At 38.5% G+C, this 27410-nt stretch overlaps 2 protein-coding genes across 17 annotated transcripts in view; one reads left to right on the top strand and one right to left on the bottom strand.

The window, feature by feature from the left end:
* The window catches only part of CCDC66 (coiled-coil domain containing 66), a 65408-nt gene extending 41764 nt beyond the window's left edge, over positions 1–23644 (top strand). For 3 of the 4 annotated variants that reach the window (XM_042842303.2, XM_065550995.1, XM_065550996.1), the window contains exon 19: positions 2413–2868. In XM_042842303.2, the coding sequence (XP_042698237.2) occupies positions 2413–2496 (84 nt within the window). In that variant the 3' untranslated portion in view covers positions 2497–2868. Of the gene's footprint in view, positions 1–2412; positions 2869–23507 lie in introns of those variants that run through there. The other variant, XM_065550994.1, reaches the window with a different exon arrangement.
* TASOR (transcription activation suppressor) overlaps positions 5455–27410 on the bottom strand; it is a 58569-nt gene continuing 36613 nt past the window's right edge. The window contains exons 15-24 of one of the 13 annotated variants that reach the window (XM_065550992.1): positions 25910–26349; positions 22217–22361; positions 20584–20640; positions 15806–16758; positions 14449–14571; positions 10098–10257; positions 9207–9315; positions 8851–9029; positions 8606–8764; positions 5455–5739 (exon numbers count right to left, since the gene is read on the bottom strand). In XM_065550992.1, the coding sequence (XP_065407064.1) occupies positions 5582–5739; positions 8606–8764; positions 8851–9029; positions 9207–9315; positions 10098–10257; positions 14449–14571; positions 15806–16758; positions 20584–20640; positions 22217–22361; positions 25910–26349 (2483 nt within the window). In that variant the 3' untranslated portion in view covers positions 5455–5581. Of the gene's footprint in view, positions 5740–6781; positions 8204–8605; positions 8765–8850; positions 9030–9206; positions 9316–10097; positions 10258–14448; positions 14572–15805; positions 16759–20583; positions 20641–22216; positions 22362–25909; positions 26350–27410 lie in introns of those variants that run through there. The other 12 variants (XM_008174737.4, XM_042842295.2, XM_005310005.5 and 9 more) reach the window with 12 other exon arrangements.

The following is a 27410-nucleotide window of genomic DNA, read 5'->3' as shown; positions in this document are numbered from 1 at the left end:
CCTAATGTAGTGTCATATTGTTTGGTGCAGCAGTGGTCTAACCAAAAGATCAGCAGGTTCTACCAGTAATTTATTGACAGAAGTAATTAATTTGCAGTTTTGACTAGTGCCACTTCTTTCACCAAAGCATTACAGCTATAGAAGCACGACAAATACGTTGGGTAAAGCAGCTAGAGGGAGAAAGTCTGCAAGCATTCCAGCAGAACTATAAACAGTTACAATATATTGTAATAATTACTGTGCTTCTAGGGAGACATGCTTCTGCCCCTGCACATTTGGTACACCGGTAGCAGATATACCCCTTTCCCCACACAATGCCCCTGCAAAATATGAGGAAGACAAAGGTGACAGTCGTCTTTATTGTCCAATTCTGAATGAGCTAGCTGGGATTCCAAAATCGCCAGACCTTAGCTGGCATGTACACGTGGGAGATTGTAAATAGAAACTGTCTATGTAGCTGGATCCATTACATTGTCCAATTCCATTTGGCTGGGTTTCTCTGAGCTCGTGGAAATGCTTGCCAAAGATCCATCACTTTTGAATATTCCTCTAGCTACACCATATTTGCAAAATGGTGTTCAATTATGGGGACTGAAGCCAGCATGTTGCTGAGGATTCCTGCAGTTTGTTCTAGGTGAGCTTAGCAAAGAAGTTCGGTGTTAGTGCTTTACGGTGTTGAGATCAGTGATTTCAGGTTTAGTGTAGGGGGGTGAAATAGGGATGTTTTCCTACCTACAGGAATACAGGAGCAGTGGTATCCTTAGCTGCCACCACTCCTTGGCCTAGGAAAGGTAGAAATTAAAAAAAAAAGTGGGGGGAGGGGTAAAAAGGAGGATGACCACAGCCTCCTCCCAAAAAGCAGAGATATCTTCCTCTCCTCTTTCAACTATGATGGAGCAGTGCTCCATTTTCTCCATCACAGGTGTAGCAAGATCTGCCACTCAAACTTAGTCATCAGGGAAAGGTATGGTAGGCAGCAAAACAAAAAAAAACAGTGAGTTCTAGTCACCTCCTTTCCAGTGACTGACTACCTTAGCCCCTATTTGTGAGCAAGATCTCATAAATGTATTTTAGGAAGACTGCAAGTATCTTTCTCTCCCTCTTACTGAGAGGTTGCACAGGGTCATTTCTGGCAGATATAAGAATAGAACTGAGGGACCAGCTATTGTTCTAAGTCTCAATGGTCACAGCATGCAAGGTGCAGCCCTGGTGTAGTTAGTGAGGGGCAAAAGAGCCTTTAGGCCACCTTTCCACTTTCTGAGCACATTCCAGGGTCTGTGCAGCCTCCAGTGTAAGTTCTGGCAACCTTGAGGCTACTGTAACACTCTCACTGTTTATTATTAATACTTTCTAATCTACTTAAATTTTCACAGTAGTGCAAATTTGTGGGTTTTAAGCATTTTTTGAATCACAGTTGTGGGATATTGGGGGGGGTCTACTACAATTAATGATAGACAGTGAGCGTCAAAAAGTTAAAGCTTTTTAACTTAGCACACAAATTGTCAAGATTATATGTCAAAACATGCAAAATAAACATCCTTAAATCAAACTAAGTCCTTAAGCAGCATTTTTCTTACTTTGTCTGTAAATGTCAGTTACTACTGATAGAAATATTTTTTTCATGTTTGTGTATGTATGGCAAAACCAACATTTTACCAATAAAAATCTCATCTTTCCACACCTAAATATATGACAGTCTAACATCATACCTAGGGGCCTCGCTGCACCTTGGAATTGCCAAGCCCATACAATTTTGCCACTTCAGTTCCTGCCGCCAGCCTATCTCTATGTTAGGGCTTATGGTGGGGGTGCACAGGAGCAAAAGGCTTACGTAAGGGACCATCTTTTTGTTCAGCACCTAGTCCCGTGGGGTCCTGGCAGGGCCGGCTCTAGGCACCAGCAAAACAAGCTGGTGCTTGGGGGCGGCACATTTTTAGGGGCGGCATGGCCGCTGCTAGAATGCCGCCCCTAAAAATGTGCCCCGGCCGCCCTAGCTCACCTCCGCTGCTGCTGCCACGGCGCGTGAAACAGCTGATTCGCATGCCGCTACTCGTCCTCCCTCCCAGGCTCTCAAGCCTCCCTCCCTCCTAGGCTTGAGAGCCTGGGGGGAGGAGGCAGGGCTGGGGATTTGGGGAAGGGGCGGAGTTGGGGCCGGGGGTGGGGTAATTAAAGAATTGTTTTTGCTTTGGGTGGTAAAAATCCTAGAGCCGGCCCTGGTTCCCTGTGCAATCTTAGTGGGGCGTTTTTCCTACTTTGAGTGCTTGACTTACTATAGTTTTTTTTTTTTCATAATTACATATTTTAAACTGGTTAAAGAGCCTTACACGTATGAATAAGAAATAAAGTAGAAGCTTGCCACTGCGCCTATTTTGTGCAGAAGGAAGAGCATTTACTTTGTATCCATTATTTCAGGGTCTCCTCCAGAAGCAGAAGGAGTTGGAGACTGGTCTAATTCCAACCATAAATCAAGAAGAAAACTTTATTTCTCCATTTTAAAAAAGGTACACATGTATACAAAAACATTCAGCTTTAAAAATGTCAGGCACAGCACTTTATATTTGCTACTGTAATTTACTAACTGCATCTAAATCTTTTTTAACCAAGGTCTTAACCTGTCACATTTCATGTAGGAGCTATGTGGTTTCGTTCCCTTTCCTCCTCCCCCCATGTGGTTGTTTGAAGATGCTTGAATCTAATATATAATGCATTTGCTGTTTAGAACGGTCTTCTGCTTTGAACATTTCTTAAGATTATGTAGTAGGAAAACAGCAGTATAGAAAGTTTTTATTTACATTAATTTTTTGTAGAATTTAAAATGTATGTATTTTTGGTATAAATAAATGTATTAAATATTTAATGACATACCAATTTTTGCCTCACACTAAAAAAATAAAATTAGACCAAATATCTTCCCCTTTCAGTGTTGCCTTGCCCAAAAAGCTGTCTGATCACTTAGATAAATAATTTGTGTGCTAGTGAGCAACCCAGCAATAAAAAAAACAGCATATGTATTGAATAAGCTAGCTAAAACTGAATGGCAGTGCTTATTGTCCAGCTATGCCAGAAAGAGGACAAGAGACACGCAGCATGGTTTAGTTAGGTCACAACTTCCTTCTTAAAAGTCTGGGAGTACCTGGCCGATAGAAGTGTACAGTGCAGATAATTCCATAATCATTTCAATATATAGCTAGGAGCTTCTGTCAGCTCTCCCCCTTATCTACCCTCGTTCCCAGCCACCCCACAGCAGGGACCTCACCTTCCCCCCTCCTCAAATGAGGGTTAAGGGAGACTATAAAGAAGGGGGAGAGTTGGCTCCCTGCTATACCAGCCATAGGAGTCCCAACCCTCCCCTTATCCCCTCCCATTTCTTCTCCTTTAAATCCTTTACCAGTGCATTTTATTTGATACGGTAGCCCTTCCCCATGGAATACCTGCAGTGGGCGTCTGCCAAAAGAGGCACCAGCAATTAGCTTGGCTACCCCTCCCCCAGTTAACCAGGTGCCCAGACATCTCCTAATGCCCCCTTTAGTATCAGCCAAAAACTTCTCAGCTCCCAACTCTGACAGGTGGACCCCATCCTCCCTGAATAATTCTGGTGCCTCATATACAATGCCTGGATGTGAAAAGACTGACCCTCCTATGACATCCATGAATTTGGCCACCTGCCTCTTCACATACCTCCTAGCCTAGCCTTGTTGAACCCTAAACTCTCTCATTATATACACGAGAACCACACACATCTGAATGTGCGCTTTGTAATAGAGTTGTTTCTGTATGGCAATCTGTCTAAAGTTTAATAATGAAAGGAAATTGAGAGTATTTTTCTTCATGATGACTTTGCATGTGCCATACAGTGGCTTAGTTCCTAATAGTTTATTCTATAATACAGAATACAGTTTGATATTCCAGAAGGAATAGCTTTTTGTATCTATACTAGATACAGTAAAATGAAGTGAAGGGATTTCTAAAATTAGAAGAACAGCTATCTTTTTATAGAAGTGTTTACTTAAGATGCATTGAGTATTTTAAAAATGAATACCAGCTGGAAATTACCAAAAAGAACAAGGAGTACTTGTGGCATCTTAGAGACTAACCAATTTATTTGGCATTAGCTTATGCCCAAATAAACTGGTTAGTCTCTAAGGTGCCACAAGTACTCGTTGTTTTTGCTGATACAGACTAACACGGCTACCACTCTGAAGCTTGAAATAAGTTTGCTTTAAAAATAAATAAATAAATAAAGTTTTAGCTATTATAAGTAATGAGTGCACGTGCCAGTTGTGGCTTAATAACCACATTTTGCCTTTAAAAAAAATTGTCCCTTGACTGTACTAAAACCTAAACTGACTGCAACAAAAATAAACTAGTTTTCTTATATTACACTTAGATGGTAATGGACTTAAACTAATACTAAATTAAAAAACAAAACACATGGTAATATGCCAGAGTTTGTTTTACCATCCACATAGTATTTTCTGGAACTCTTCTCTATAGTATTCACAAGACTGGGCACAAAGAAAGATGATACATGTGTGCTTCAATAATTGAGTTACTACAGAAAAATGTTCGGGGAGGAGGGGGAAAGGAGACAAAAATCTAGCACAATACATATAATTTGTCTGGCTATGCCAAAAGAATGACAAGAGACAATTAGATAGGGGTTTAATCAGGCTGCAACTTTATTAGAAGATGTCTGGGACTAACACGGCGGATGGAGATATATATATATATATAAATAAATAAATGAGAGAGAGCACGTGTGCTTTTACCAGCCCACCACCTTTCCATTCATGTCACTCCAGCAGATTCACTGCCGGGAACCTCCAATTGCAAGTGTCTTCTACCAGCTTCCCCCCCACACACCTTTTTTATCCAGGTCCCTCCAGTAATTCCCTTGCTAGGACCTTACCGACCCCCCACCCCTTGTAGGAGGGTTTAAGGTAGACTATAATCATCAGGGGTTGGCTCCCTGCCGTACCAATCAGAGGAGTCCCTAACTGCCCCCAGCTCGCTCAGATACCAAGCACTTCTCCTCAATTCCTTTCCCAAGCCATTTATCCATTCTTCTGTGCCTTAATTTATGGAGTACCTGCACTGAACATCCACCACAAGGAGGTGCCAGCCATTAGCTTGGCTGCCTTCTCCCCACAGCCAGCCGAGTTCCCAAACATCTCCCAATACCTTCTTTTACATCAGCCAAAAATATGGCAGCACCTGAGTCTGACAGGTGCACCCCATCCTCCTGAAACAACTCCAGTGCCCCATAGACTATACCAGGATGTGAAATTACTGCCCCCCAGGACAACAAGAATTTGGCCACCTCCCTGTTCACATACTTCCTGGTTTTGTCCACCCTGGTGGGATTTATGGCTCCTGACCATTCCCGACATGGAAGCATATTCAACCAGACAATATTAACCCCTGGAAAAATTCCCAGGACCTGCATCAGGTCCCTCCTAGTTCGAAGCATTAATTCCACCCCTTTAAGTGTTCCCAGATCATTTTCTCCCAGGTGTATCACCAATATATCCAGTGGCTGCTGATGCGCTTGCACAGCATACAACAGCAGTATCAGTTGATCCTATAACATGCCCCTCCGTGCGTGCCAACTGAGTAATGCTTCGCCACCGAATCCTAGCTGGGAGCCCTTGGGCAACCTGGATGCGTGCATATGCACCCAAAACACAATACTGTGCCCACAGATCCACACCCTCGTGTGTATAGCCGGTTGTCCTGTATCTGAAATGAGAACACAACTGATTAATGTTGATTTTCCACCTGTGGTCTTACATACGTTCTGTTTGCATTAGACTGCCAGAGCCTGATTGCCTGAATAGCCTCTCTTCCATATCTATCTGTGCTGCTGCTGTAGCCACCTCTGTTCTGAATGAGTGGGAGCTTTTCTTCTATTTTTAGAAGTCATCTTTTTATAGAAGTGTTTTACTTAAAATGCATTAAATGGGTATTTTAAAAATGAATACCAGCTTGAAATTAGTTAGCTTTAAAAAAAAAAATAGTTTTAGCTAATATAAGTAGTGAGTGCACCTGTCATTTGTGGCTGCTTAATCACATTTTGCCTTTAAAACATTTGTCCCCTGGCTGTACTAAAACTTAAACTGACTGCAACAAAAATAAACTGTCTTGATTTAAAAAAAAAAAAAAAAAAAAACTTAAGAAAATGTTTAGGTGGTAGTGGACTTTAACACTACATTAAAAAAAAAAAAAAAAAAAAAAAGTAGCAGCATGCCAGAGTTTGTTTTACCATCCACATAGTGTTTTCTGGAAATCTTCTCGATAGTATTTACAAGACTGTGCACAAGGAAAGTTGATACATTTGTGCTTCAATAATTGAGTTACTACAGAAAAATGTTCGGGGGGGCGGGGGGGGCGGGAAGGAGACAAAAATCTACCACAAGACATAATTTTAAAGAAAGGGTGAGAACAGTAATTAAACTCTTATGAAGATATTCATTTTAGTGGCATTGCCACATTTAGCAGAAGATTAAGTTCAGAGCCTAGAAGTACTGGTAAGTATCTACCTGTTACACTACTATAGTAATTCAAGTTAAGACAGAACAAATCAGCTGTCTGCCATCTGTACATTTATAAGAAGATACAGAACTTTGCAACTGTAGGGCTATTTCCATGCAGTTGAGGTAAGCAGAAGGTACTAAACAGATTAATTAGATGCACACAAAAATGGTATTGAAATAAATTTTGCAGCATCATTTTTCTGTATTTTAGAAACAGGATATAAAACAAAGCAAGTTGCTACTAAGGCCCATGTGCATGAAGAGTTTATTTTTTTTTTTAAATGGAACTGCACCATTGGTTACTCTAATTGAGGTATTTAGCCAAAATCCAGTATTATATATATTTTTTCATTAAAATAACTACACTGCCTTATCGCTATGTAAAAACATTTTGTACAAAATTTGTGTCCAATGTCAATCAAATAAATACATAACAGTTTTTATATTCATTTAAAGACAAGTGGCTTGGATACTCTATTACAGTTTACTTAAAAAATGAAGCTTTGCTATTTCACATGCTTTAGGCAAACATTCAGTTTTACATTAAAACAGACTTCAAACTGAAGCCCAATTACAGGTCAAATACAAATGTAAAAACTTAAGTGCCAACAAAACAAGATAATTCAAATACAATAAATGTTAAAAAATATATATTTATTTCAATTTTCAGATGCTTCAACTGGTACAGGCCATCATGATTTAAATAAGACGGAAACATTTGAGTTAAACGACAAGAAATATTTTGTTCAGAGAATAAAATAGAAACTGTTAATTCACTTTTTTAGAAACAGAAAGAAGTCCACAACAAACCTATAAAAAGTTTTAGTTTTGTGTTTATTTCTATTTTGAATATGGCCTGGAAGATTCACAATTTACATCCCAATTACTAGGAGAAGATGACTTGTCTGTATCCATGCTCTGACTGTAAGCAGACAGAAAATAATTCCCACCTTCTTGGTTTTGACTTGTGGAAACTGGGTATGTTGTTCCCAGAAAAGTCTGATGAGTGAGAACATTAAAATGACTGAACTGATGGGACATACTTAATTGTCTACTGTAAACTTGAAAGTTGTTGAAAGGAACTTGTTCTACTGAATTGTTTTTGTCTCCTTCAGCTGAGCATGTTGTAGAAACAGGAGTTATTGGCTGTATCTCCTCCAAATCAAGTTTAGAAGTTTTTTCCATCAACCCAATTTGTCCTTCAGAAGACAGCTGCATATCGGTTAGAGTTTTTTCTTTTGAATCTGTTCCATGTGAGCCTTTGGTCTCTGTCTGCAAAGCTTCTGAATGAGAATCATACTTTGAGGCATCACTGCAGATTTCTATTTGTGATGTTTCATCCCCTGAATCCAAAGACATATCTTCCTCGTCCTTTTCATCGCTTTCTACAAGAACTATATTAAGAAAGAGAAGTCCTACTCTATTGAAATATATGATTTTTAAAAAAAGCTATACACTACTCACAGAGTGTTATGCTTCGGGTAGGTAAATCCAATATCACTTAAGGCTTGGTCTTCCGCCACTCTTGTTCACTTACTCAACACACACACTTAACCCTTTGTGTGAATGTCCAGATATTCCGATGCTAAAAGCTTCTGCGCATTGTGTTCATGTTTAGTGTTGGGAAATCCCAACTCCCAGCTCCAAAGGGGTTAATGTCAAAACAGCATCTAAAGTTATACAGTAGGTCAGTATTTGATCAGACAATTACAGAATACAATTACTGACATCCAGTTCATTTTGTTACCATTACTAAATCTGTCATTAAGCTTATCCTTCTCTCAGAACAGAAAGGAATGTCATTTGGCTTACACATTACCTTTCCCTCTTAATCAATCATCATCAGGCTTTCTTGGATACTGAATTAGTCAGTAATTCTGTATTGAAGATACCTTAAAATATTCCATCCCAGCATCCCTTTCCCACTTCTTAAAATACAGAGTACTTGAGAGTTGGGATTTCCTCACAAATCTACAGAGTTTGTTTCTTAAGAGTAAAGACACACTACACTTAAAGGACCTCCACCCCACTCCTCTGATTAGCTGGAAAGTATAAAATATGCTGAATATTACCTGATTGTCTTTCAGGAACACCAGGTGAAGGAAGGTTGTTCTCTTCAGTAATTGAATTGTGGTAGCCAACGAGATTTTTGAAGTTTTGCATAAAGTCATCAACTGTAGCAACTACTATTCCATTATCAGCATAATTTGAAAATGTTTTGACATTCTTTTCTGAATTTACAAAAAGAGAAAGAGGAGTGACTTAGTAACACAATAATATCAAACTTAAGAAAAAGAGCTGCAAGTTCTGGTTTTACCTGTTAAGAAGACAACATGTCTTTGTTGTATATTCTGAGCCTGAAGTCGGATAAGACAGTCTAATTCTGGAGCATTTCGTGTTTGAGAGTCACAGTTATGATATGACAGAATCTCAACCATGTGTTTCTTCTGATAGGTATTCAGAAGTGTCAGCAGACTCAAGGCTTTAGCATTCATTCTATTTAAAAGAGGATTGGAGGTTTACATTTAGATCAATATTCAAATTATATAATATATCACATAATGAAAACTCCCTTCAAAAATAATTTTCTTTATTTAAGATTTTATATCTTTGAAAGCACTGTTTTTCTAACATGTCATTTCAACACTTTGGTATTTAGAGTACACTGCTTACCTCCCAAGCTCCTTGAGTTTTTTTTGTATTTTACAGTGGACTTTCCACTGCCATTTCCCATCAGGTGTATTGAGGTCCTCAAGGAACTTTAGGAAATTTTTAAGTTTATCTATTTTGGAGAGAAAATAATTTGTGTTATATAGTTTAAAAAAACATTTAAAATCTAAGCTAAGCACAAAAACTATTGTGTCTTCCATTTTACAGATCTTTGATTAACAGTTGAAAACATAAGCCCAGTACTGAGCTTTGTAAGAACTGTCTTTTTTTTTTAGATTCAGTTTCTAATAGATTACAGTTTGCAGTCAGTGGCCTAGGCCCACTATAGTTGTGTAAGCTTACACTAAATTTGACTCAGTGACTTATTGCCATTAAGAGAGATCTATTAAAAATGAATTAACTTAAATTTTGTTTCGGGGGGGGAGGGAGGGTTTGGTGTGGGGGAGGGGGGGAGGAGAGAATGGAGAGAAGTATGCAGTCTTAAATAAAGGGTACAATTATAAAAGCCGAGTATAATTCTTTGAGGACTGGAATATTAATGGTTTGGTAGCATCATACAAAACTTTTCATGTCGAGGTAGCTATTCAATTTGACCCAGGCTGAGAGACTACACTGACTTCTACATCAGCAGCCTATGAAATTTTAATTGGTGGCCCCAATCCAGTTGGTTATAGACCGCTACCTCCAGAAAGGCTAATAATAAAGTGCATATGAGAATGAACTGATTTAACCCTCTTCGAGGTGATTCATTACAACAAGCTTTATACATATGACTGCAAGAAGTTTTCATCGCCTCTCTTCTGTAGTTAAATGGAGGATTTCATTCTCAAGTGCTGTCAATAAGACGTCTTTCTCCTGTACTAAAAATTCATGATTTTTAACAAAAATTCTTACCAACTGTGACAGACTCTGGATTAAGAACAGATTCATCAGACACAACAAAACCACCAGACACAAACAATTCATTGTATGTGTGGTTTTTCACATCATCCAAGCTATCAACACCAGCAAAGCTGACACATGAAAGCCTCTTCAGAGTTACTAAACCAGGTATCTGTTTAAAAAGAGAAATATATAGTTAGAATTAGAGGTGTACAAGTATGATGCAAGCAGACAAGGGAAGAGTGGTTGATTTGAAATGCTATGAAAAAGTAAACCAAGGATTACAAATTTTCCACCCCTATCACAATGCTAGCTTTTGGGTTCTGAGACAAACTTTTCCTGAAGTGACTAGTGTACTTATTTCTGTAGGACTTGATCTCACAATGAAGTCATTACAGAAATGTAGGCAGAATGAAGGTGAGGAAGTTGGAAGTGATGACAGTACGAAAAGGTGAATATTCCACAAAATACCTCTAATCGCTGCCCCATCCCAATTAAGTTGTTATACATAGCCATCAACATAATATCAAGTGCACATAGTGAATGGACAAAGTTCCCTTTACTCTTCCTTAGTGCATCATGAAACTACACAGAACAGCATTAATGAAACCTCCATGGAGTTGAATACATATTAAGAATGGTGGGCATTGAAAAGCTGTATGGGGAAGCTTGCAGTCTCTGTTCACAGCATGTCCAGGACTAAAGACCAAATGGTACTATTACATCTATATTTCCAAACAGAAATTACATTAAAATGGAATTAAGGTTGATGGACTTCCAAACAACCTTAACTCTGCCCTGTAGTGACACCATGACACATGATAAATGCTAAATGCTTTAGTGTTCCCAGATCAGAAGAAATTATAAAATACATTAAATTTTTCTCTTCTGCCCCCTCACTGTGTCAATACAGTGAGGATGTGTTTTACCTTTGTATTTCCTTATCTTAACATTTTGGATTTCCTTTTGCATTTAACTTAACTTGGAATATCTTGCCTTTATAATGCTTGTTTCTGGGATAGCTGAAACATCCTTCGGTTTTACCCTAAATTACTAATACACACTCAACCTTAACCCCATTTTAACAGTTTTTTTGTCAAGGAACTCTTTAAAAATTAAAATATTCATATAAGAACAAAAAGTCAAGAAACCAAAAGAGAATGTTACTTTAAGTTAGAAATATCACATGGTATGAAGTATCAAACTTAAATCACTAAAAGTTCTATTTCATCATCACTGCCAGATTCACTGGTATGTTCTGGCAACTGTCATTCTGACACTGCCCAAAGCAGGAAGACTGTACTACCCCACTCTCTTTCTCCTTCCTGTACTCCAAAATTCCCACCTCTTGCATCTCCCTCCCCTGCATGCACACATTTTTCTCCTCCTTCCCCTATATGCCCTCAGCTTCCCTTTCCTAATCTTTTTGTTGAATCGACATGATACAATAGGTAGTCTGTGAACAGAAAAATGTAGGATTAATGGTAATTTTTCCATAATAGAACATAAGAGCTGCCACACTGGGTCACAGCAACAGTCCATCTAGGTTAGTATCCTGTTTCCAACAGTGACCAATACCAGAGCTTCAGGGGGAGTGTCCAAAACACGGCAATTTTAGAATGAGCCACATCTGTCTTCTCTGTGAGCTTCAGGCAGGCAGGTTGCATCCCCAACCATCATGGCTAATAACCATCGATGGACCTAAACTCCATGAATTTATGTAATTCTTTTTTGAACTTGGTTATACGTTTGCCCATCACAACATCCCATGGCAATGAGTTCCACAGACTGACACTGCATTGTGTGAAAAGTATTTCCTCTTGTTTGCATTAAACCTACTGCCTAGTAATTTCATAGGGTGACCCCCTAGTTTTTGTATTGGAGGAAAGGACAAATAACACTTCCTTATTCACTTTTTTCACACCAATCATAATTTTTAGACTTCTATCATATTGCCCCATAGTCTCCTCTTTTCTAAGATTAACATTCCTAGTCTTTTTAATCTATCCTCATATGGAAACCACTCCATACTCTATCATCTTTGTTGCCCTTCTCTGAACCTTTTCCAGTTCCACTATAGCCTTTTTTGAGATAGGGCAACCAGAACTGCATGCAGTTCACATTCAAGGTGTGGGCACATATAGTAGCATTATGATTTTTTTGTCATATTACTTATCCCTTTTCTAACAGTTCCTAACATAGTGTTAGTCTTTTTGACCACTACTGTGCACTGAGCTGAAGTTTTCAGAGAACTGTCCACAGTTACTCTAAGATCTCTTTCTTAGTGTAACAGCTAATTTAGACCCCATCATTACATGGGGGGGGGGGGGAGGGAATTACTTTTTCCAAATTGCATAACTTTGCACTTATTAACATTCAATTTCATCTGCCATTTCATTATTCGGTCACCCTGTTTGTGAGATCCCTCTGTAAATCTTTGTGATCAGCCTTTGACTAAAAACCATTTTGACTAACTTTGTATCATCTGCAAACTCTGCCACTTCACTGTTCACTCCTTTTTCTAGATCAATAGTGAATATGTTGAACAGCATAGGTTATCCTTAGGGGACCTCTCTGCTTACCTCTCTCCATTGTGAAAACTGACCGATTTATTTATATCTTTTGTTTCCTATCTTTCAACCAGTTACTGATCCAGGAGAGGACGTTCACTGTTCTCCCATGACTACTTAGTTTCCCTTAAGAGCCTTTGGTGAGGTACCTTGTTACAAGCTTTCTGAAAATCCAAGTACTTTATCAACTGGATCACCATTATCCACATGCTTGTTGACATACTCAAAGAATTCAAATATATTGGTGAGGCACAACTTCCCTTTATAAGAGCTGTGTTGACTCTTCCCCAACATACTGTGTTTCTCTACAGGTCTGATAATTCTGCTCTTTATTGTAGCTTCAACCTATTAGCATGGTACTGAAGTAAAGCACACCACCCTGTAAACTTACAGGATCGCCTCTGGAGCCCTTTTCAAAAATTGGTGTTACATTAGCTAACTTCTGACATCAGTGTGGGACAGTATTTCAAATTTGTTTCCCAAAAAGAGTATCTACATCACAGCTATGTCCTACACATCCCTCTGCAATGAAGACTGAGCAAAGAATTCATTTAGCTTCTCTGCAATGGCCTTATCTTCCCTGACTGCTCCTTTCTTTGTCATCAGGTAGTCCCAATGCATATTTGGCAGGCTTCCTGCATCTGATGTACTTACATTCCTTACTGTTAGTTTCTGTGTCTTTATCAAGTTGCTTCTTAGATTTTCTCTTGGCCAGCCTTATTATACTTTTACACCTGACTTGCCAGAGTTTGTGCTCCTTCCTATTAGCCTCATTAAAACAGGACTTACAAATTTTAAAAGATGCCTTTTTTGCCTCCAACTGCCTTCATTACTCTGCTGTTTAGCCATGGTGGCATTCTTTTTGTCCTCTTATTGTCTTTTCTGATATGGGATATACATTTAGTCTCAGCCTCTATTATAGCTTATCTGTCAGCAGAGGCTGGTGCATAACATTCTTCATGAACCTCTTCGAATAAATGCCTCTTTCAAAATAGCTGCCGTCTCCCTTTCTCTCCCCCCCCCCCCCCACAATGGGACAGAGGCCACAGCTGCTCTCAGTCAGGTGTCCCTTTTCAATACAGCTATTGACGGACATTGTTTTCAATTAAAATGAAGCCAGCAGCCGTAGGTTAAGAGTGCCCTGGGTGGCCTCAGTTTCCTTGACAATAGGAGATCGAGGCCTTTCTCAAAAATGGCCACCTGACATTAGGTAAGTTGACCTTGGTTCCATTTTGAAAAACCTGTTTATATGTGGAATTCTCTATAGAATAGTTAGTCCTTGCTGAAAGAGGAACTTTCACTGTTGAAAAATAATGGAAAACAAGCCTTAAAAAACATGCTTTCTGTATACAGTGCCCAAGATGTCAGTGAGTTAAAGACTTTTTGTTCAGAATAATCTTAACTGAGCAAATTGCTTCAAAATTCCCTAACACTTGGTATTACATTTCTTAATTTTAACTCAAACTAACCAATTTACTTACAAGATCTGAATATTACTCAACAAATACTACAACAAAATTGTTAAATTCCTGCTTTAGGTGCAAACTCAACTCAACCTTGACTAGCAGTGCTTCCATTTTATCAAATATAAATTAAAAGGAAAAAAGTTGAGGTCATAAGTAGTGGTGCAAGAGTTACAAAATTGGATAAGTCAAAACAAGTTTAATCCCTTCTACTCAAGATGCACACTACAATGAAACATTTTAAATGCAAGTGACTAACTTAAGCTTTGAGTCAACTTTCTATATTTCACAGTTAAATTAAACTAGTACTATTAAATATATTTAATGTACCTTATGAATGAGGCTGGCAATATCTTCATTTTGAATAATTATCAACAGTTTGTCTAAAGTAGCTCTTCTTTTCAAGAATTGTTCTGGGTGGCATTCTGTATTACCTAGTTTTGTAAGGTATTCCTACCCCACACAAAAAAAAAAAAAAAAAAAAAAAAAAAAATTAGTTAAACCACTGCAATTTAAAAGCTCACCATATAGAGTTTTTACTATTCAAGCAAGCACATAGGCATTTTAAAATAAAAAAAATCCTACACATTCATTTTTACCTGTACCCAAGTGCACTAGCTAAAAAGATATAGAAACACAGGGACTAGATTCATTTTGTAAAGCTATTTCTGTAATTATTTTTACAGAACGCCATCTAAATGGCTGACCACCTTAGTCTCTGCTGAAAATTGCACTTTTCACTAAAAGCCAAAGACATTTTACTTTCAACTCCATGATATTTAATATTAAACACAAAAGTGCAATTTCTCAACATGATCTGGAATTTCAAGAAGCAAAAATTATAGGAATTTTATAGGAATTTTTCATTCCCTGACCATTCCTTAATAAATTTTCCACTTCAAATAGAAAGGAGAACAATATGCTTTTGATCATGTTTCTCTTTTATTCCTGAAATCTCATAGAAGCTGCTCTTCAGGGCTACTTTCAAAAGGAACAAAACAAGGGCTCTTCTACAACCAATCCCACTGTCCAGCTGGAAAGGTTTATAAACCTTGCCTAGACAAGAGGAAGACTTAAAAATTGAGTGCAAATATACCATAGGAGAGCCTTCATTAACTCATGAAAAAGTAACACCAAACTTCAAAGCTCAAATGCATCTATGCCTTTATTGAGGTGTTTGCAAGTCAGGTTTATTCACCCCAGACTGAATGGCTCCATTAACACCATTTTTAAAATGTAGAACTATTTGGACAAGCTTTCAAGGCCTTACACTCAACTTAATGGCATTTCTCTGTTTGGATGTAGAGCAATTTTTGAACATCACTATTTCAGGGAATGTTCCAAGCATCAATGAGCAGAATCCTGTTGATTTTGGGGAATAACTGAAAGACAGGAAGGAGGAAAATGGGGGGACACAGCTGCTGCCAGTTGATTAACAGAGCCACAGCTTTGAACACCTCTGCAGCTGTTTATAGATCAAAAGGACTGGTTGATGGGAGTTCCTGAAGCAGAAGGGGATGGGAGCATGGCACAAAGTGAGCTTCTGCTGTCTTGGAGTGGGGGGAAAGGGAAATGAAGGAATGCATGAAGCCCCTACTGCATGCAATTTGCTCAGCCTACATAAGCTATGAAGTGTGTGACATCCTAGCTCTGCTAAGGATAGGTCCCAAAGGAAAAACCTATTTACCTGTATTTCTTTGCAGAGGGTACTTTCCTCCTCTTCATGAATGTAAAATTTCACAGTGTTTTTCTGTACATCTTTAATTATTTTGACCAAGCTGCTGAATACTTCAGGTTTTAACTGGCTTATAAAATCAGAGAGTGCTGGTTGGGTTGAAATGTTTAAGTTATCCGGCGATTTCTGAGTCTTTTCTGGTGGCTCCAGTGGATCATCACTGGAAGTGTTCTTATCAGATGTCAGTAAAACCTCTGTGGTGGCACTAACACAGTCCATTTCCTCTTTCACTATGGTTAAGTTCATTGATGAATGCTGCTCATTACAGTTTGGCTCCTCCACAATACTGTTACTCGGTGGTTCTGATAACAGTGCATTGTCAAAGTCACTTGAAACAGATACACCCTGTTCTGGTAGAGGATTCAATTCAGCCTCAGTTACAGCATCTCCTGCTGGATCAGGACTAGAATTAAGAGGTGGAGTATGCCTACCACATGAAGATGACAGAGCAACATTATTCAGCTTTTCACTCAGCCTCTCTATATACTCTTGGACAGAGATGTCAAATGCCTGTAAACATATGTATTTAGAAAGTCTCATTACCCTCTCTTGGGCTGAAAAGACAGGAGTGGACATTCCACTCACATATGCAATATTCTTCTGCTGCAAAATCTCCTGAACCTTTCTTGCAAAGAGATTGTATTCTTCCAATAATGTAGACTCTATTATTCCACTTATGGAGTGCTTAGATGCAAGAGGGTGATCTGTTAGTGCACACTGATCTTCATTTTTCTCCACGTGACTTGTATACAGTCCATCTTCTTTTGTCCCCTTTTGTATGTCTGAAAATGGAGAGTATGGAAACTGGTAATCAGAACTTCTTTGTCTATTTATTACCCGGGGGTCATTAGGAAGGGCATCCTTTGGTGGTAAATACACCAGTTGTTCTTCTGGTGATTTCAGACCTATACAGGAAGAGTTAATTATTATAAATCTAATCTTTGAAAAGTCAAAAATAAAACAGACACTTGAAGTTTGTAATAAATTTTAAAACAGCATCAACTTCTGCCTAACAACTTAACTCTGCATTTGAGGTATTAATGCCAAGTGCTAGTACAGAAGCACTCAGAGTTTAACCTTTCTTAGGTTTGGGGGGGTGGGAGGGGGAGAAAAACCGAATATTTTAGGATTTTTCATTACTCTTGCTTATGGATTTTCATTCCTAAGCAAGTCATTTTGCCCGACAACAATATCTGATGAGCACTATTGCACAACAGGAAGCAACATAACCTTCAGGAGATTTAAGCAAATTGAAGTGGGTAGGTGACCAATTAAATCATTGACATTTTCTTCCTATCTAGCTTCTAAGAAGAAGTCACATACTATGGTGTAGAGTTTAAATTGTGTGCATGTAAAATGATGAGTTGGATGGCTAGCCATTACTGAAGCACTGTTGGCATGCAATTATGAAAATGTGAGTTCAGCTAGTGACTCCCTCATAATCTCAGGTCTCCCTACAATTTTACTGTTAAGCAAGTTTCTTTCAATGCTCATAAATACAAGATTAACAGCAGTAACAGAAGCACTCCATTTACAGACCAGATAACACTAAACAGATATGGAAAAAAGTTTCACTGCATTATTCTAAGTTTCACACAGATCATTTCTAGATATGGTTAGTTCCGTCCCCAAGCACATTCCACAATCCACTGCCTCTTTGCCAAATCTGCAAAGGTTTTTACTTTGTGCTTTTGACATCACTGTGTGTAGTACCACCTGGGGAAATTGAAATTTCAATCAATCAGTTTCCTCTTTGGTTTGTGTGGGTCTGTCTAACAGCACCATGAGACAGAAAAACCATTTAAAAAAAAAAAAAAAAAAAAAAAAAAAAGGGTGGGAGGAGGAATGAGATTGTAAAACCCCTAAATCTGGCTGGAGGATGGGGGAAGAGGAGTGTCATTTCTGGAGTAGAAATGGTATCCAAAATTATGTAATAATGTCTTAAATTCATGTCCCTTTAAAGTGCAATTATACTTTTACTAGTAAGTAAAAAAAAAAAAAAAAAACACATACACACAAACAGACCTGTTTGTGCGCTTAACAGGATACCAATCTACTTAATTTGGTGACAAAAATAAGATTTGTTTTAGGATTTTAAAATCCTGTTGTCTCTGCAAAGCCAGTCAGTAGTGAACAGATTCTATTCCTTTGTGCCAGGCTTCCCCCCACCCCTCTTTTCCAATTAAGTTCCAAGCAATTACAACTGAAGGCAACTGGGTTACCTACGTGTAACTGAGGGTCTAAAATGACCTGCAGAATCTTTATTTTGGGGATTATGCAAAAAGAAAAGAACGGAGCTTGACTCAGAACCAATGATGTGTTTTGCAGGGCTCGAAGTTGGGATATATTATTTTTTACACAGGTATGCAGAGTGCATTTGAATCTAGAAGTCACTGCTACACAGATATTTTTAAGAGTCATTTTAAAAACATATTCCCTTCCCCATCTCCCCCTGAAGACTTTTCCAGCAGCGAAAAATTACCAGAATGTAGCAGCACTGCAGCCACGTTCCCTATACAACATTAACATTTTAAAACCTACTTTGCACTAGTGTGAAATGCAGGCAATATGTTCTTAGTTGTGCATTTCATTTATGTCAAGCTGCTTATCAAAAATGGCACTTTCACAAAACTTCTATTTTATCTTTGTACCCAGAAATATATGGTACTATAATCTTTTCATATACTCCTAAATCACACTAAATTAACAATACTATAAATTTTACCACTTTTTAAATTTTCATAGGACATACTGTATTACTATTCAGTTACATCCTTAAATACAGATTATTAGGGAAGAAGTTTTTAAAACAGATCCCCCATGCTTCACTATGTAGAACATGGCTAAATTTCTAAGTTCAAAATATGAAACTGAATCATTGAGAGATACGAGATACAAGATTTAACACTAATTTGAGACATCACAAACACCTGAACGATCAATTTAGTTGTTTTGCAAGAGAAGTTCAGTGCATTTAAAAAAACAACAAAAAACCCACACGTCAGATTCTGCCTTTCAACACAAGGGTATCTGAGCATGTAGAACTTTCTAAGTTTCTATTCAAGTTTGCTGACAAGAGAAACCGCCTATTTACAAACAAAAAACACCCAAAACCTGACAGTATTCTTTATGTAACAAAGAAAACAAGCCTTTGCAAGCAATGAGGCTAACAACTATAGCAGAAATGCAAACTACAGTGCGAAGGTATGCTTTGGGGTCAGAATTTTAAACTGAAAGCATTTTCAGCCACTTTACCGGGGAGGGCGATTTCTTCTAATGAGCACTCTCATCCTTCACATATCTACACCATTGGGTCACAAGTACTCAAGAGAAACTAAGTGTGTAGGGATGACCACAAATTGTCAAACAGGTATATTGAGCAAATAATTTCCAGCGTTTGTTCCTGTTCAAAGATTTGACTTCCTACTTTACTTTGGTCTGTCCAGTTAGTTTGTAGAAAAAAGGACTGCCTGAAAAATACCAGCTTTAAAAATAAAATAAAATCTAGCTATCCTTGTTGATTTACAACAAGATTCTGCAATGCTGTAGAAAGATGTCATTCTAAAATGACAAAAGGAAGAAAGACTATATTTTGATGAGTTTATTGGGAAAAGGGGAAAAAAAACAAAAACAAAAAAACACCAGCAGTTCAAGTAGTGCATGCCAAAGGAAAAAATCCCAGAACATTTAATAGCTTAGGGTGCAAGATGAATAGAATTAAAAGCTATAATTTTTATTATCATCTACTATCCCATTAGCCTTCTTGTACAAGGTATCAGGGAAAAAGCAAGCAAGAACCAAGTTGGAATGAATTTCTGGAGTCAGAGACCAGCCCCCGATTCAAGATGAACTTTTAATTTAAGGAATAAAACTAGGTTCTGGTTAGAACAAATGATCATAAGCAAGAAAGCTGATAGCTAAAACAAACCCAGGTTTATTTCCAGCCTATTGTGGAGTTTGGCTTATGTAGTAATTAAGACATGAAAGATTACCCAGTGCTCAGCAACACAAGATATCCATATAAGTTAGGTAACTAAAGGCAAGTTTTCCCTCAATAAGAAGTTTTTTCAATGACAAGGACTGGAAAGCATCATGCAACAAAAAGCAAAGAATTTACTACTTTAAAAAAAAAAATCAGAACTTTCTATCATTCCTCACAACCACAATAGAGGATTGAAAATGTAAAAAAATCAAAATTGCAAATTACTATTTTCCCTTACTATTTATAAATTGATAGCAAGAGATCAATCACTAATTTATCTCCTTACAATTGAGAAAAAGTGAAAAACTGAAGTTGCTTTCCCTGGGGCCTATGCTTTCCTTCCACAACCATCTCTCCACCACAAAAATACAGAAACCCACAAACCATCAGATGCAGTCTATTATATAGAGGCAGAGAAGCTTATCGTAAATGATGATATTAAAAAGATCTTAAATCCCTACAAGCAAATTCAAAGGCTCCTTCACACTATTACATTTTCAGAAAGGTATGTTTGATAGAATCAAACAACTGACGGAAAAGCCTGAAATCTTAAGACTGTTCTAATTCTCCTTTAACAATCTTGGGTCGCTTCAGTGAATCAATTCCATTAATTGAATGGCAGACTACTGCTCCACTTCCCAGTTTCCTGATGAAAATTCAATACCAGAAGAAACTATCAATTGGGAAGTAGTGGCATATGGAGAGAAAAAAAAAAAAAAAAAAAAAAAAAAAAAGCCATCCTTCTCACCTGTTTGGTTATCTCCATGTTTTTCCAGTTGATCCTCTGGATCTCTTCCTGCCCCTCCTGAGGGAGAGCAGCAGTTAGCATTTGTAGAGTTTCTCATAGATACTTATCTAGCACCTCTCAAACTAATTGTGTTATTGTATTTACATACTGATTATGGGGTTAACTTTCAAGTTAACTCTTATGGAACTAGAAACACTAACACTGTTGATGTCTATTTAACACACCACCTCCTTCGTCTCTGGTGATCAGGGATGTTCCTTCTCTTTTTATCCAAAAGAATACTTCAGAGAGAATTGCATGGTTCAGATAAAAACTTGGCATAATATTGAAACTTAATAGTTGACTATACACTGTACCAGCCAACTGGCAAATCCTCATAAGAACTCCCACATCCGGCATTTATGATAAACTATAGTTTGAGCTGCCTAATCTTGTTCTTTGCCACTGCTACTTCCACAACCATGTGGTGTCAGCACACACAGTAATTGTTTCCATCCCATAATGCAAAAAATACATTGTCCACCATAACACTTGACAGTCTCTCAATTTTTCGCCATTTGGCAAAGCACTGAATTGGTATTGATGTCCTTTGGGGCTTAAACTGCAAAAGGTCAGATATCCAACCTATCCTATCTCATTGAAGAGTTTAAGAAGAAGTTTGTGGAAATAAAAAACAAGAAGATGGGTATTAAACTGGTCTCAGTGCCCTTTGATAAAGCCAATCCAGCTCCACCTACAACCACCACTCCAGGATTCTTAGAAGATGAGCAGGAACCAATAGCTTTTACTCATGGAGTACGACAGTTAATACATCTTATTTGGGTCAGTCACAAGGGAAAGGAGGGTGGGGGAGAAAGACTCAGTGCCCAGCCTCAGATGCATTTATGACTCTTGACTTCTCACCTCTTCTATCTCACTATCCACACCCTTCAAGCCAACACTCGTTAAGTTTCTCAGGGACTTAATACTGTCGACTCAGTCATCAAGAAGTAGGATGAGAAGGTTCTTTAAAGAAGATTCTCTGAGAAAAATGGGTTTCATTCTTATGGTCAAAGATGAAAAAAAGACTTTGAAGTACCTCTAGTAGGATAGCTTGATTTGGTGAAAAGGGACTCTTCTTCCAGCAAGGTCAACTGTAACCTTAAATGATTTCTATGTTGAACCCCACTGTAGTATCAGCCTGTTTAATCTTGCAACTAAAAGTGTGCCATCAATACCAAAGTGACAACTGCAACTTTTTTTTTTTTTAAGTCTGATACATCTTGTGAGATACAAATTCAAGCAAATGACTGAATATGAAGACCACAATTCTAGACAGCTACGCTATACATCAGTATATTGCCAAAGCTATTCCTATTTATTCATCACATCCAAGAGGTTAAAATCTGGACTCTGTTACAGCTAACAATGCCCAATAAAGAGAATAGGATGTTTCATGGGTATAAACACAGCAAAATCTGATCCCTGGGGTCTTATAGTTCAGCCTATTTCTGTAATAATCAAATATTAAAACCAAAACTCTACATACAATGTGACCCAAGAGTGGGATCTATGAAAGATGAGACCTTTAGAAAACTGGTTCTTTTACATTTTTGTATTTTAGGGCAGCATAAGAGTTAGTAATGTGTCTTACCTGTAATTGGAATCAGCTTCCAATGTATTCCAACCTCGCCTATATTATTTGAACTAGAATGTTGTCTGCGATAAGCATGTTCAATAGGAGTGCTAGGACACGGGCTGTAGTCATCAAAGCTACTAACACTTCCAGTACTTGGTTCCTAAAAAAACAACCACAACCCCTCAGTTCAAGACTATGATGCATCCTTAACACAAGTATTAACCTTTGCCATCTCAACAATAGTAGGAATGTAGATAAGATCACCAATCTAATGGAATTTTTGCCTTTAAGTTAATCAAATCTGAACACAGGCAGAAATATTTCACCGTAAGTATTTCTATCCTTGATGACAGAACATCAGCAAAGGTTCTGAAGTGACAAAAACAGTGTCTTTCTCCATAGTAATTCAGAATGCCATTTTAGGCACATTTGCTAGATGGTCTCTCCCACCTCCCCCCACGTTTCAAGCATTGTGAACCATCTATAAGTGGATTGCTCTCTTCCTTTACTTAAGGAGGTAGCTTCAGTCAGCTGACAACCAAGGCAGGAGAGACACACCTCTCTCAACTAGCTGATGACTTTCAGAATTTAACTCCAATTTATAGAATCTGTACGATTCCTAGCTAGATTCCAGATTGGGACAAGCTGGGTGAATTCATTCAAGAGAGTAGTGATTATCTGGTTTCACCAACACAGTTGTCATTGGAGCAGCATTTGCTGTACTGAATGAGATACACCACATGTTGTGATAGGCATATGCATAGGACAAATGAATCTGGAAAGGCATGTTGTGTGGGGTTCACTCTTAATGAGCCTCTGCACAACACCTTCAAAAGACAAGCCTGCAAACTTAAATTCATAACTCTGCTAGACGTGAAGTGTAGCCGCTGTTTGTCGGCTCTCCTGCTGATAAAAAACCTCCACCCCCAATGAGCAGTGTTAGCTGTGCAAAACTTTCCAGCGCTTGTTGTCTGCAAAACTTTTGTCTTTCGGGTTGTGTGTGTGTGTGTGTGTGTGTGTGTGTGTGTGTGGTTTTTTTTTTTTTTTAAATACTTCTGAAAGACAAAAAAAATTGTGTCGTTCAGTTGCTAGTGTAGACATCGCCTAAAAATCATGGCCTCCACAGAGACTATTTTTGGGCTCATTATAGAAATTTGTAACCCACTAACCTTCCTTTGTCCTACAGCTTCAGAGATGTTAACTGCCTACTTAAAATTAAGTAGTTTCTTGCACAGCTTTAACCCCTTATGCTTAACAATGTTTCCCACCTTGCATTTAACTGTGACACTCTGGTTTCCTTTTGCAGACCTGAAGATGAGCTCTGTGAAGCTTGAAAGCTTATCGTCTCTTCCACCAACTGAAGTTGGTCTAGTAGAACTTACTACCTCACCCACATGTCTCTTATATCCTGGGACCCACACAGCTACAACACCATTGCAAACGGATTCCGATTGTCAGAACTGCTTACATAAGTGTTTTTTACAAATAGGACCAAAATTCCTTTTTCTGCTCAGGGAGCTCCAATAATCTAGGAGCTGGGTAATACCTGATTACCCCTAGACCATGGGAGAATTTATCTGGGAAACTTAACTAGAAGATCCTTGGACTGGAACTCTCAAGACCCTACAATCAAAAGCTGTACTGAGAGGAAACTCCAACTTTCATACAATAATGGTCTAGGGAAGTATGTATGGGCCACTTACAGGCTGCTCAGATTCTCTGTAGGCCCAGGTGGTCATATTTTGGGAGAGAGTTCTAGGGTGAGATTTTCAAGAGCTTAGCACTGGCCTAACTGCCCCACTGAAAATCAATGGCAGTTTTTCCCCACACGGACTTCAATGGGGGCAGAGTCAGGCCAACGCTGAACTGTTTTGAAAAATGTCATGCTTAATCCCAATAAGACATGGAAGTCCATCCACTATACATGCTTCCTTAATATATACTTGAATGCCTCTAGCAAAGTGGTTCTCAAACTTTTGTACTGGTGACCCCTTTCACATAGTAAGCCTTTTATTTATTTTTTTATATATATATATTTTTAAACCCCATTATAAATGCAGGAGGCAAAGCGGGATTTGGGGTGGAGGCTGACAGCTCGCGACCCCCTCATGTAATAACCTCATGACTCCCTGAGGGGTCCCAACCCACAGTTTGAGAATCCATGCTCTAGCAATAACTGAATAGGAAGTGGACTGCTATTTCCAGGGGTCAGAATTTAAGACAGATGAGGAGTCTGAGGGAAGGTCTACCCTTGAAGTGGAGCAGCGTTTTAGAGAAGATGCCACTATGCCAACAGGAGAGCTTCTCCCATCAGCATAGTTAATTCACCTCCACGAGAGGCGGCAACTATGTTGACAGGAGAAGCCCTCCCACTGACACAATGCTGTCTGTACCAGGGGCCTGGTCGGTATAATTGTGTTGCTAACACCCCTGATGTAGTTACCCCAATGTAAATTTATATAGTATAGATCTGGCCGCAGATCCTGAATTTCTCAACTATGGAGATGCAGATAAGACTTCAGGAACATCTTATTTCCAGTTTGAATGTGTCCAACTTCAACTTCTAGCCATTGGCTAGTGTTATACCTGTCTCTGCTAGACTGAAGAGTCCATTATCAAGTATTTATTCCCCATATAGGTACTTATAGACTAACCAAGTCAACCTTTCATGTTCTCTTTGTTAAAATAAACAGACTGAGCTCCTTGAGTCTATCATTATAAGGCATGTTTTCTAATCCTTTAATCATTCTCATGGCTCTTCTCTGAACCCTCTTCAATTTATGAACCTTCTTATTGAATTGTGGACACTAGAACTGGACACATCTGACTGGGGAGCACATTAACCTGCCCACAGAAAACTGACTGCAGGAGTAAACAGGGAGAAGAAAGATCCTTTTTGGAAGGCAGCGTTTAAGGACTGTACAATACCCTTCCCAGCTGGATCTAGGAACTTGGGCCCCCAGCCTCTCCTTACTGTGCTTCCAAATGTAGCAGGCCTCATCCCAGCAGGATCCAATGCCATCCCAAGGGGATGGTAATAGAAGGTTGACCACAGTGGATCTCTCCATTCTCTGGAGATAAAAAGAGGTGACTAAGCAGGAGGGGCACACAGGGCCCATTATATAATCATTACTATGCCTGCTCCCATAAAATATAACCCCTGATACTCCACAGAGAAGCCACACCACCATGAATCATCTAAGAGGCTGAATAAAAATGTCTGATCCCTGCAAGAGGTAGAAAGATGGACTGTTAGTGATGGCGGGTTCCAACCTGGGGTGAAAAAGACAAAATTATAGACTGGTGTCTTTTGGTAACAGGCAACTACCTGCGTAAGCAAAGGAACAGCAACCATATTATTGGAGCTCCCCCACAAGCACAATGAAAAACTAGGACAGAACAGACTGAAGATGAGATATACCCCTAGTCTCAAAGGTTCTCTTTAGTTATTTTTTTGAAAGGAAAGGAATGGGCCTAATAGTCGAGAGCACGTATCCAAAAAAAAGTTGGTGTACAGAAAACATGACTTTTCAGTATGGTTCCTGGGAAATATAAAAGCTCCAAGATGTGGAGAAACAAATGCCTAAGAACAGAAGTCTTGCATGCAATTTATAGGAACTAAATGATTAAGAAATTCTCACAACTGTAAACACTGTACACTTAATCAGCATCCTAGCAATACTGGATTTTTCCCTTGAAGATACTTACTTTTAAACGCAGCGTGTGGTCAATGCCTACTTCACTAGCAGAAAGCCTTAAGTCAACATCAGTAGGATAGGCTAAGCATGTTGCTTCAGTTTCCAACATCACTGGGCTATGTGGATCCTTAAAGTTTACATTTTCAGCTTGTGCAATATTAGGAAGCACATGTTCTTCCTTATCCTGTGCTGGAATGGATTCGTATTCGTGTTTTAGCCTTAAATCCTCTATTTCATCAGTGTCCAATCCTAAAGCTTGGTTTACAGACCGTGCCAATGATGAATCCAAGTGTCCTGCACTAGCTAGTGTTTCTAAGAGCAACTTAATGAGACCATGTGTGTCTGTAACTGCAGGGTCCGATACATCTTGTTGTCTCAAGTCAGTATCATGTCCCCCGAGACCGGTAATTATTGAGAAAACAGACTGTGGCGATTCTGAAGTTCTTCCTCCTTTAGAGGGAAAGGGAATGGGAGGGGAAAAAAAGCCATTCAATATCAAGTCATCTTTCTAAGCCGTCCTCCCAGGCTCCAGAGTAAATTCCCATAGTTCACATGCAGAGAAAATCTGGACTAATCTGGGTGAATAAGGGAAGAGAGGGGGCAGCAATTTCCTAGGGCTGGGAGTCTACCCCCAGATCTGATCAGCCCTATTTCAGACCACTTTGCACAATGCCATTTTATTTTACACAACAGAAAAAAGGATTAATGTTGCATTAATTAATATTACTGTAATAACATCAGAAAATAAAGAAGTTACAGTTCTCTTAAGGTTAACTTGGCAACATTACATATCCTATATATTTTATGGCAACCTTGCAAAATACTAACTTGCTCACTTGCTGGGAGGGAAAGTGAGCAAAGAAATTAGTTCTCCCTCCCTAACCCCATTATTACATTAAAAGAAGATGAGTAGATCATCATAACAACTTAATAGCCCAGGCACAATTTTACAAGTTTATTTAATGATATAAAATTACTGTCCCTATTGACACAGGCAAAACGCAAGGAATTAGTAATCTTATTCCATTTATTCCTTGCTCCAGTTCCCATACCCCCAAATTATGGGGTGTTAGTTGACTTTTATTTATTCATTTATTTTAAAATAAAGAAGTAAACCAAAAAATGTTAAACTACTTCAAATATCTGACACTTTAGCTATTTTACCAGTGCTGCACTTGCAGATATTAGAAAATGTTTTTTCTGGAGTTCATAAATTAAGGCATGTCTATACCAATTAGACACAATTTGGCACCAATTAGACACAATTTGGCACCAATTAGACACAATTTGGCACCAATAACCAAACTTCTCTGGTCTTTAGAGCTCAAAACTAACCTGTACAAAACCTAGTTTAAATTATTTTTAAATCAAAAGGTTTTCAAAACAAAAACCTCACTTTTGGGCCTAGAGAAAGCATAGAAAATGCAACCCAAGCAGGAGAAAGTTAAAAAAAAAAAAAAAAAAAAAAACACCACACACAACATTTAGCCAAAAAGGATGTTGTGGGATTG

The sequence above is a fragment of the Chrysemys picta genome, chromosome 7, assembly GCF_011386835.1.
Source record: "Chrysemys picta bellii isolate R12L10 chromosome 7, ASM1138683v2, whole genome shotgun sequence".
NCBI lineage: Eukaryota > Metazoa > Chordata > Testudines > Emydidae > Chrysemys > Chrysemys picta.
Note: the sequence above shows the minus strand (reverse complement) of the source record. Positions and strands in the feature narration are given on the sequence as shown.